The sequence below is a fragment of the Parasteatoda tepidariorum genome, chromosome 8 (genome assembly GCF_043381705.1).
Source record: "Parasteatoda tepidariorum isolate YZ-2023 chromosome 8, CAS_Ptep_4.0, whole genome shotgun sequence".
Classification (NCBI taxonomy): Eukaryota; Metazoa; Arthropoda; class Arachnida; order Araneae; family Theridiidae; genus Parasteatoda; species Parasteatoda tepidariorum.
The window spans coordinates 46,752,046-46,764,611 of record NC_092211.1 but is presented as its reverse complement, the minus strand read 5'-3'; the positions used below and the strand labels follow the sequence as shown (position 1 = coordinate 46,764,611).

General features: G+C 27.1%; 1 protein-coding gene across 2 annotated transcripts in view; it reads right to left on the bottom strand.

The window, feature by feature from the left end:
• Positions 1-12,566, bottom strand: part of LOC107443056 (cell adhesion molecule Dscam1) — a 207,621-nt gene that overhangs the window by 65,604 nt on the left and 129,451 nt on the right. For both annotated transcript variants that reach the window (XR_001583949.3, XM_016056799.3), the window contains exons 8-9: positions 6,284-6,511; positions 3,650-3,829 (exon numbers count right to left, since the gene is read on the bottom strand). Coding sequence is in view for 1 of the 2 variants with exons in the window: in XM_016056799.3 (XP_015912285.1) it covers positions 3,650-3,829; positions 6,284-6,511 (408 nt within the window). In the remaining variant the exon portion in view is untranslated. The remainder of the gene's footprint in view (positions 1-3,649; positions 3,830-6,283; positions 6,512-12,566) is intronic.

The window sequence follows — 12,566 nt, the reverse complement described above, 5'->3', positions numbered from 1 at the left end:
TTATTTAGTTTCAGCGAAATCTTTCTATATTTCTGTTTTTATTAATAAATATTGAAAAATCTTCCTTTTGAATCACATTATATTTCAGCTTTTTTTTAAAAAATTATTAATTGATTGTTTTATTACATTTTATATCAATAGTTATATATATAATCTTATTGTTTATTTAAACTTATTTTTATCTTTAGTTTTTTTATTTGTATCGTTTATTTTGATTTATATTTTAATTAACTCTCATTATTTGATTATTGATAAGTTTTTTCCTGTATCGTTTAATTTTTTCTTTATTAGATATGTTGAATCATTGAATTATCAATAATGACGATCCATAAATCGAGAACATTAATCAAGCCTTACTATTTTTACCATTTGCTTTAATATTCGTATTACACAAGTTTAATTCTACAATTCTCACTTAAAAACTATTACTGTGTACAATTATTGGATGATAATCTAAATAATGAAAATATGTTAATAACAGACAAAGACTTTAAACATCGAATTATTAATTAAACAATATTTTTTCTATTATTTTTAAATTTATTATAAAGACTTATTCATTAAATCAAAAATATATTCCTATATTAAGTAATAGATCGAGTTTTTAAAATAGTTTAGTCATAATTATTAAATGTTTTATTAAAATAAATATATTCCAAGCAATGAAATACACGTATCATTCCTATTATTAAAAAAAAATACGAAATTACTTTAGAGTGCTATTTTTTTACTTGATATAAAATGACATCTGAAATATCAATTTTCACCTTGCTCTCTCTTTATAATCTGAAAAATTAAAATTATGTATATATGACTTTACATTCTACCTTTTAATAAAAACTGCATTACCAACAAAGTTATCTTATTAGAAAATGTCATAAAAATTAAATATCATGTTCTTATTGCAATTCAAAGCAATAGTAAAAATACACCTGAAAGAAATCTATTTCAAAGAAAATTAAATAATAGAAAGAAAGAAAAGAAATGTTCTCTTTTACAAAATGTTAATTAATTGGACTTTTTGTTTAGTTTTTTTTAAATAATTCTAAACCATTCTGATATTAGATTATTTTTCAGTATTATGCATAAAGGAAATAGGAAATGAATTCTTTCATTTTTTAATATATATATTTATAGAAACGTTTCGCCTTCTGTCTTTGTCAGTTTACAGACATCTTGAAATTGAAGAATATTTTTTTTTCCATTTTTCACTGCCAAAAATTCGATAAACAATAAGTCTTTTCATAAATCCGTTTCTTGATTTCATTTTGGAATCTGAATCACTTTTTGTTATTTTTCTCGATTTTTTTCTTTATTTGGACTCTTCAAGTTTTTGACGTTTGCCAAAAATGAAGCAAAAAATAAAAACATGGAGTGAATTCTCTGGATGTTTTGGATGTGTTTGTTTTCTTAACTGAAATATAGTTTTACTGTTTTGACGTTTTCTTTTATCTCAACTTCAACTAGAGAGAAGTTATAGAACTGCGTTAGCATAATTTAAAAATTCTCTTTCTTCTATTTACTAATTTTTGCTTCACTCTAGAAAATAAAATGTTTTATTTGAAGTTCAAAAAACTTTATTGTTAAAAAACTTTACAAAAAATTAACTTACATTTCGTATAAAGATATGTAAGAATATAATTATTAAATTATTAAATTTTAAATATTATTATTAAATGTACAAATGTAAGTGAAACTCTTTAGTGATTTCTTAACAATTAAGAATAGATCTTTTATTCCGGAGATTGATTTTTTACTTTATGCGGGTCAACAATTATATAATAAACAACATAAACACTCATTTTTGCTTATAAATTAATAAATTTAGAAAATGGCGTGGAGAGTGGGGCTGTAGGGTGAAGTCCCACAAAACATCTCCGTCCACCATGAAGTTAAAAAGTGAGTCTCATGTGTACCTTAGCATAGTTTTCGCCAAGGAAAGTTGAGTAATCTTTGTGTTTGCTATTAATTGATTAAATTTTATGTCAAAGCTCTTTTCTTAGCCTTACGAATTCAAATGTGTTGGCGAAAAGGCAAGCGTAAGAAATAGTAACTAGTTTTAATGAATCCAAAAAATTAGCAACCATATAACGGTCTTCGAATTCTATGCTAATGTGTTAGGCTGATGAAGAGGAAATCTCTGAAAATAGAATTTATTCTGCAGTCAATTCTAGATTGTGGTATAAAAAGATTACAAGTTATATAAATGATTTTTATTTATTGCAAAATGATTAAATAAGATAATAATTTGATTTTTAAATGCTAGGAAATATGTTATGCATAATTCAGCATGACAAAGAGTAAATATTTTTCAAATTTTCAATAGCATTGTGTAATTGTCTAATAATTTTGTGGAATTTAGCAATTAAAAGCTTTTTTTTTATAAGAAACAGGAATACGAAATCGTCCAAAATTAACAAAACTCTTTAAAAAATAAATCACTAGGTCATCGATATTTTCGGCTTTTTCTTTTAATATTCCTAAAACTTGAAAACGAGCCAGTTAACAACACAATCCTATTCCAAATTTCTTAATTCATGAAAAATGAATAAAACGATGTTTTTCTTTCCCTTTAAAAAAAACTTAAATTTATTGAGCTGTCACAGTTGACCTTTTTTCGATTTTTTTTTTAGAAAGCAGGAAAAAAAATGAGTTCACGTGCTTCGTCTATTAAAACAGATTCAGAAGATAAATGATTCTGTAGCAAAAGGTTAACAGAATAAATAAATTGAATAAATTAGAGCTTGACTAGATGCGATATAAAACTCCTTAGTAAATGTCTCAAAGTATAAGAGCAGAGATACATCCACTGAAGCAAAACAAAAAGAGATTAAAAACTGATTGAAATTGATGAGACACGAAAAACAATGCATTTTCTACTGAACTTAAAAATTTATACAAATTCTATACTTATTTAGAAAGCTGTAATTGAAATAAATGTACCACATTTATCAGACTAATGGACAATCCTTTTATTTCATTAATGCATCTGCTATTCCAGATTACTGAAGTCAGAATTTCAATTGATCCATTTAATATTTTGTTGTTTTTGTTTTTTTATCATTTCTGCAATTAAATTAATGTTCATAGAAGAAGGACAAGTAATTTTTTGAAAATATATTTTAATACTAAGATTTCTTTTACATGAATTAAAAAAATAAAAACATTTAATATATTTTAGCAGTTTAGATTAGAGTTAGAAGCCTGTTCGAAGACAAATGTTTTTAATTTGCATTATAAATTTTAGAATATTATCACACATAGTAATAATTAGTTAGATTATTATTGCACATTAGATTTCTATTGCAGATTATTATTTAATTTTGACAAAGATACTGATGCTATGATTATTTTTAACTTAATAAATATCTTATAATTTTAGTCAAATAAAAAAACATAGATGGAAACTTGAGGCAGCTAGTCAAGAATTGTAAGATTTTAACACATTTTGATAGTACACTGAGAAAAAAACTTAATAAAATAAATAAATATAAATAAACTAAATTTTTTACTGCAAAGATAGATAGTTTTTGCATTCAGTTGCATTGTTTATAAATTTTTTGTGACACTCGATCCAAATTACGGAAAAAATATAAATATAAAATATATTTAGTGTAGTTGTTGGCATAAATTACGCTTTTAAAATTACTTTTTTCCCAATAGACTTCTTCCACGGGATAACCAGCTACAGGGCAACGAACATTGAGAACTTCACCTTCAACAGCAGCAATGTCCTTCATTATTCGGACAAAAGGGGGACCAATGACGTTTATTTTGGCTGAATGGCTTAAAGATCCAATTTCATTTGTAGCTAAGCATCTGTATACGCCTAAATATAAAAATAAGTTGATAAACAATTATCGTTCAATTTAAAAATAATTTACAGGTAGCATGATTCTAACTAAATAAAACTAGTATGTAAGCTTCAAAAATAAAGAGCAGAAATTATGAGAATAATAGTTTCTAAAGTTTTATACAAACCTGTAGAAAAAATTAAATTTAAGACAATTAAAGATCACTGTGAATAATCATTCGGACATTTTGCCAGGCATTTGCAACTTTGGATACATTGGAAAAACCAGGAATTTTAGGTTAATGGAGCTTAACGACAGGTATATGCGTCATTTAGAATTCGAGGAAACTTTTATCTTCGCATAATAATAAAATCTTGGAGATACGTTGAACATCACTATTTCTAAAATCCTTCCCACCCCAGGAAAATATTTTCCTGAGGTTTCTGCCGCTCCATGGATTTTCTAAAATCTTGTTTCATACATTCGAATCCCCTTCTTAATACCACAAATTCATTATGAACTTGTGAACATAGATTGGAAATGTGTCATGTCTTCATTTGCCTCCTTCAGCTATCACTACCTTCATATACTGTAGTTAATTTTCAACTTCATTTTTTTTCTCTTTGAGGACATGAAATTTCTTTAATTTTCACCTTCATTTTTGAAGAAAAAAAATTTCCATTCATAAGATATATATACAGTGGAACCTGTTTAAGAAGTTCTCACTTAAAAAGTTTTCCAGCGTAAGAAGTTATTTTTTAAAAGAGCCAAATACCATAATGTTAAATTTACCTTTATCAGAAGTTTTTTTTTCTCATTTAATAAGTTTTCAAGCTCTTCCAATTTGCTTCATTCTTTTTAAACTTTATATTTAAAATGTATCTTATCTAGTTTTACATGTCTGTGGCTGAAACAGATACGTGAACTATGCAAAATTGACAAAAACCACAGGCCTTCTTTGTTCCTCCATTACACTAAAGAAGGCGAATAATCTGGAACAGGTGTGAGCAAAGGAATGTGAACCTTTAGATGAACAATGAAACTAATAAGAATGTGGGGAATCCCTCGGACATTGTGTCCACTGTGAATGAAAATTGGCCAGTCAGATGACGCCTGCACTGCACTGCTGTTCCTACCCCTTTAGTGAGTGATGCGAAAGATACATCAAAACAGCAGATTTAGCAGCATTTCGCTGGAAATTTTCTTCGTGTGAAGGTTTATTTTGATTTTCTCGTAAATATAGTAAAATTTTTTTGCTGTAGAAAATGTACTGTAAAGGCATTAAACGTAAAGCACAATCCATTGAGGACAAAGTCAGTATTTTAAAAGCTGAATTAAACGTTGGCTTTGAGCCTTCAAATGGATAGATTGATGTGATGAAAAAACGAGCTGGATTAATTTATAAAACAATTAAAGGAGATTGTAACAGCATTGATTAACAAGAAGCTGAAGAACGGAAAGTTAAATTACCTGAACTTACTTCAGGTTATCAACCAAAGGACAATTTTAACTTAGAATAATGTGGACTCTCTTTCCATCTTTTGCCCGATAAAACTCATGCAATTAAAGGTAAACGCTGACATGTAAAAAACAGTAGAAAACATTTGACACTTTTAGGTGGGGCTAGTATGAATGGTGCACAAAATTTACCGAATTTAGTAATTGGAAATGCAAAAAAAAAAAAATATTTATTTTTAACCCTCAACCATTTAAGAAGTTTTCCCGCTTAATAAGTCATTTCTTTACAATCCCTTCAAAAACGTCTTAAGCTGGTTTCAAAGTGTAACATATTGGTAGAACCTGGGACGTTGAGAAAGTGTTATTTTATTAACTTGGCAATTTAAATTCATTCCACATTATTATTAGATCCTTTTTGTGATAGTGAAATAAGATATTGTATGAAAAAAACTAAAAAAAATTACTGTATAATATTATTTAAAGAAATACTGTGTTTCACAGTGTTCAATATTTTTATTAGCTAGTTGTGGTTGAAATGGCCGAATCACATCCTCTAGAGTAAACTAGAATTTAGCATGAGGTCCAATGATGCTTAACATGATATTGGAGTATGAGATGATTTGTTGAATTACGTTTGATGTTTTAACATACCAATAAATTGTACTATGCTCGAGATCAGTTTGGTAGCTATTCAACTAATAGATGGCCTTACCTCTTAGATCAAATTGATAAAAAAATTAATGAAACCTTTTTATGGTGTTTTTGATATTGGGAATAATTACTTTCATTACATTGATATTTTTTTTCTATTTCAAAAAATTAATCGGGCTTTCATCAATTCATTAGTTATACTTGGGAAATATTATAGCATTTTGAATTATTTACAAAATTAAACCTCCGTTGGTATCGTCGCAAATGCACTCATGTAAATGCTATGCTATAAAATAGGTGATGCCACCTTTTTATGTTTATTTATCTTACTTCATATCGACCTGACGTTCATGATATCGTAAATAAATTAATATACTTACCTCCATCTTCCACGCGGAGACTACTGATGTTGACAAAACTAACAACCTCCGCTCTTGACGTGACGTAATCTCCAACGGAAAACCGCATATGATCTGGAATTTGAAGATCGTCTAAAGTCCACGTGACTTGAGGTAATGGATTCCCTGAGGCAATACATTTTAATGAAAGTGGACTCCCAGGTTCCACGGTCGATGGTTCGAATGTGTGTTTTAAAACAGGAGCAACATCTAAAAGAAAAATAAATGAAGTGTATTTTCAAGTTTGAAGATAAAAAATTTAATTTTCTTTTAAAATCTAATGGTATGATATGATATTTTTTTATTTGTGATAGGGAATAACTAGTGATTATTAATTCATTGCTATTGATTATTGATTAATAATCATTATACATCGATTATTAATCTACTAATATTGATTATTAATCATTATTAAGAATAAAAATCTATACCCTTTATTCAGAAATAATCATTTTTCAACTTAGTAAGGAAACAACAGCTTAGTAAAGAAAACAAAAGATAAGTTATAAACAAAAATTATTTCCCTTGCATTACATAAAATGACTAGGTGAACTTGAACTGACTCATTATTCCTGATAGACTGTATGCTTCTTACTTCAAATGATTGCTTCTTTTCATTTTTAAATTTGCGTTGGCCAACTACAAAAAAAAATTTAATTTTTGCTGGAAAAAAACTTTTTTATTACGCTTTCATTAATTAACGCTTTTCTTCTTTTTTAAAAAAAGAAGACTTACAACAGAAAAATATCCGTGCTTTGTTTCATGATCTGCTTGCTTCCTTAAAAAATTGTAATTTTTGTCAAAAGAGGAAAAAAATAAATGAATCTTAATACTATGTTTATAATAATAATGCATGCATGTTACTAGATTTTCTTTAGGATCCATTTGTCACCTTAAAGATATGTCATTTTCTTTAAAATGAAAAGGAAATTTTTATTTTGGCTATCTTGACATTGTTTGTTTGTTAACCAGCGTAAACCAACGGGAAAATATCCTGACTTTCTAGTTAAGTTTCATTTGATTTCCTTTAATCATACTTACTTATTTCTGCACAGATTAAATTTATTTTCAAAATTTCTGAAACACTTTGTAACTACGAAGAGAAAAAGGTCAACAAGGACAATTTTAATTGAAAATTAAAAAAAAACATATATTTCTCTGATTTTATAAATAAATTTCAAAGACTAATTCAAATGATTTAAATACGTAGAAATGGAATGTTCGAGAATCTTCTTGCCAAATAGTCAACAAATGTTTCATATTTTGACACTGATTTCATAAACTTACGCAAGTCAGCTTTCACTACTTAACGGCATCTGCTTTCAAAGTTACGTCAAATTCTGATTACTACTCTTGTCGTAAATTTTCATATGTCAGTAAAATTCTTTGAAAGTATAGCTAAAATTTCATTTTAAATGAAAATTTGATTCAAAATCAAGTTTCAAATTTTATTCTCCATTACCTTTCTTCTTGAATTAAGAATGTTTTGATAACACATTTGTAAAAAAAATAATTTATAAATGATAGTTTAATAATTTCACGATGTACATTAAAAATTAGCTTGTTTAAAAATAAGAGCATAAGCTTAAGATTTTGTTAAAAATGTCACAAAAATAAACAATTTAAATATTAATTGATCATGTTTCCTATCTGAAAGAAAGAAATTCATATACATCTCCTTTGAACTCATATTTATTTCCATTTTTCTTCCAACAGACAAATCTCAAGTATTTGACAAAAAATCTTAATTATAGTTTGCGCTCGAAGCAATTTTTAGAAAACGCACAAATTTTAATTGATAATGAACTTAATTAAAATGTTGCCTATAAAATTTCTTAAAAACGAATTTGGAAATTCATGATAAAAATAAAATTTCTATCAATTATTTCTAAAAATAGTAAATAAAAACCTGATTGCTTGAGATGTGATTTGCAAAATGCAAATTGTCTTCTACAGTAAATAAAAATTTATATAATTAAACTGGAAATCATGTTACTAATTACATTGTAATTGCAAAACAAACAAGATATAAAGTAATTAATTTCCGTACTTAACACTTTCATTTTCGTTTACATTTTTACACATAAATATCTTCAAATAAACTAATTATTTTTGTTTTAATAAACTAAATATTATCAACAAATACTTTCAATTTGTTAAATATTATTCATATTAAAAAATATTAATTTTTTTTTGTTCTCTGTTCAGTCTAAAAGTTTTTTTTTCTTTTGAGGTTATTTATTATGCCCAGTAACAAAGGTTTTAATGATTTATTATTAAAAAAATTACATTTCATAGATTTTGACATCAATTATAAAAATATTTTCGGAATACATTATTACTTATCAGAAAATATAAATGCATGAGCCTAGAATGCCTCACGTAGTTTAGGGGGTGGCAGATCAGGGTCGTGACTCGACCTGTAGTTTACATCTAACATGGCTCAAGAAAAAATACATCTACTATAAAATAAATTTAAAAAAATAAAATAGTAAAATTATTGATTCATTATTTTTTTACGTAAGATTTCTTTTTAGATTACATAACGAAACAATTTTCGAAAACTACACCCTGAGAAAAAAGTAGGGACTAAACTACCAGAATATGGTAAAATTTTCCGTGCTGTATAGAGACACCAGAAAAATACCCGAAATTGCAGAGTGCTTTGGAAATAATTTTGGTAAAATTTACTATAAAGTATGGTTGAGCCATGGTGGTTGAAGGCATAGTGCCCTTGTCATCCAATGAAGTGAACAGGGTATGAATACAAGCTATAGTTGGCCGGTTTGAATTCAGTATCCAGGTCTCACCGACCTCAGTGCTGATGTAAAATTACCTCAGAGGTAGACGGATCATGAAATAGAATAAACATGCCACGAGGCTAACTGTGGTAAGGTTTCGTGTCACCCTTTCCATTTGACCGAAATGTGGATTTATTCTATCAAAATGCCTCAAGGAAGGCAAATTTCTACCAATACTTGATCCAGGAGATCTCTTGTCCTCTGGATTGGGTTCAAAATTACAAGGCAGCATGGAATTGCGAATTCGTTGTCGTTAACCCAAAATTGAGTCTGCTGTTCAAGGAGGGTTACAAAATAAAATAGGATTTTATAATATGTGATGTAATTTGGAATATTTGGTAATTTTATCATGATACCAGAGCATAGCATAAAAACCATTTTTTCGATTAAATTTACATTTCAGCTTCGTATTTCTAACCAAATTTGTAGTAATAAAAGTTATAATTTTCAAAAACAGAATTTCCTGCAAACCATTACCAAATAAATATTAAGATTACCAAATGAATTTTTAAAATACCGTATATTTAATTTTTAATTACTTGAATTATAGAACAAAAATATCATTAAAATGCAAAACGGAAATTTTTCCAAGAATTCTTTCTTCATGAAAAATTAATATGCTTTTAATTAAATTAAAATATTAGAACCCAAGATTTAAAGTAAATTTTTTGTACACGTTGCCCTGAAAACTGGAAAATAAAGAATGCATTTTTTTCTTCCTTAAACTAATTTTCTGTCGTCTTTAATAGTGTCTTTTCAAACCTAGATACATTTTGTCAAATTTTAAAGATCTAAGAATGTTTAGTGAAAATGAAATTTCTCGACGCAATACAGTTTCTGTTCTTGGTAGGAAAATATTTGCTTTTGATACGTCATTTAAAGGAAAAAATAATAGTTTGTAATATAATTTAAATATAACTAAGTACAAAAATGAAATTCATAACATTTCCTGAAATTCATAACGTTTCCTGAAATACATTAAATAAAGAGACCAGAGCAACACTCAAAACGTTCTCAACAGTAACCTTAACAAGGATCCATTTTTCTTCTGTAGTTTTTCGTAAATATATTCCCTAGCAATTTAATGCTAATTACGTTCAGTGACGTAGCGTCGAATTCGTTGAAGCATCTAACTGCTCCACGAAAAGAGCTTTTCCCTTGTAGAGGTAGGCGAGCTTGTGAAGAAAACGGCCCTTTAAAACTATTTCCTAGTAAGCTACTTATAGTAATAGGATTACATTGCTAGAACATAGAAGCCAAAGTTTTGAATACAGATCGTGCGTTGTGAATGGAAAAGGGTATTATAAAAATTCGCAAAGCGGCACTTTTCTTTTTTCCTTTACCTGTTACAATGAAACTTCGATAATCTTCTCTTTATCAGCAAAAAAGACCTGGTTAATTTTTTTATTTTAAAAATTATGAGGCAATCAGAAATATCACGCAATCAAGTTACATTATTTTTTCTTTCGTGAAAACGTTGTCAAATATACATGATTTTTAAATGTGATTTATTTTTATCATACTTAGTTACTTTCTAAAATATATTTACAAGCAGCAAAATTTTCAGTTTATAATTGTGAATTGATTTGCTGCGTTAAAATTTTTATCAGGAATATAAGTATGGAAATTATATTGTTAGCTCTTTGACGTAAAGGAAACATTGGTGTCCCTTTTATTCCAGCAAAAATATATTTTAGTACTGTTTAATAATAGGAAAATAGTCTAATAGTTAATAAAAATCTGTTAGATCATCAAAATTATATTCGTATTAAAGTGTAAAATCAAAAAAATGTTGCTTGAAAAACATTTAGTTCATATTCAAATCATTATCAATTATTTATTAATAAAATCGAAGAAATTTAAACAATGAATAATTGTTTCTCTTGAATCTAAATAACTTTGAAAAAGTTATTTAGATTAGAGAAAAAATTTGAAAACTATTTGAAAAATATATATTTTTTCAAAGTTTTTAAAATAGCGCAAAAAACACGTCTGTTTCATGGCGTATTTCAAAACTATAAATTATTTAAATGGTGAAGCAGTTTTTACAATTTTGACATAAATTAATACAAAAACAATGAAAAAAAAGTATGAGAAATATGTTTACTAAAAATTTTGCCTCTTAGGACTAGAGTAAAGAATCTGAAAGATTTTGATTGAGACCTTGCGTTTAAAATGAAAGACTTATTACAATAGTTTTGAAAGTAATATTTTTTTCATTTTTTTCAAAGTTTCATATTAGAAACTTCACTTTATTTTTTATCAACAATGAATGAATGAAGAAGGTTTTTTATTCATGATTTCTTTTTAATTTGTTCCTAGTAATATTTTTTTTTGAAAATATATGTATTCGCAAATAAATTGTGAAACGTTTTAGAGGTCATGAATTGTTGGCGTAATGGATGTTGGACGAGGTATCATTCCAGTAATAGTCGGTAAATAATAATAACCAGAGTATGAAAACCTTGGCATCGTTTTTGAAAGAGGTAACACTTTTATTTCATTTTCTAAAACATGATGCAATACTGAATTGAATACGTTTCTTATTCTGTAAAATGTCATGCATTACAGCTGAATTTACACCCCTAAATTTCAAGTTTGAGAGCGTAGTCAATGATATTGATAAGTTTTTTTTTCTTTGTTTAAATAATATTATATCGATATATTTTTAAATCTGTTTTCACATTTGTGCATAATAATTTATTAATATAATAAAATATTGCGTAAATGATTTGCAACAAGTATGCAAGTATGCAAGATCATACAGTATCTGTCTTTTTATTTCTACAATATTTGTTTCTTAAATGAATTTCAAATTAAAAATATCCAAATGACATAATCAGACCTTAAATAAATGAGTGAATGTTAATTTTTGTGATGCAGGATACTTTATATCGATATAAAATCAGAAGTTTCAAGGAGCATGTGTGAGCTTAGAAAGGTAAAGAAAAAAAAATAATGTACTTTTTTTTCTTTATTCAATCAACAGATGTGCTACTGAAGGCAATTATTTGGTTTATCCCATGAGTATAATTGTGATTTTCAATTTCTTACAAAAAATAAAGTGTTTTGAAGTAACTTTGCGGTTGACATGTGTAAAAAATACATCTCAGGTTGAAAACGAGGTTATGTTTTGCACCAAAGATAACCTCATCTATAAAACTCCATTTCAATCTCATTTACCCCTCTTAAAACCAACCTTATATATAGCTTAGCAGAAATTTCAGTTAAAATCTGGTTAAATTATTTACACCTCAAATATATTTTTTTGCTTGAAGTGAAAAAGAAGCAACATGACCACCTCAAAAACAACCTGGCAAAGCTGGTTGTTCTAAGGTAGATTTATACCGACCTCAACACAAGCTCGAGTGTTGATAAAACAATTTCATGCACCTTGATTATAAACCTTGGAAGGTAAATTTTAAGGCTGTTTTTTAAGTCAACCAACTTCAAATAAAGCTCAA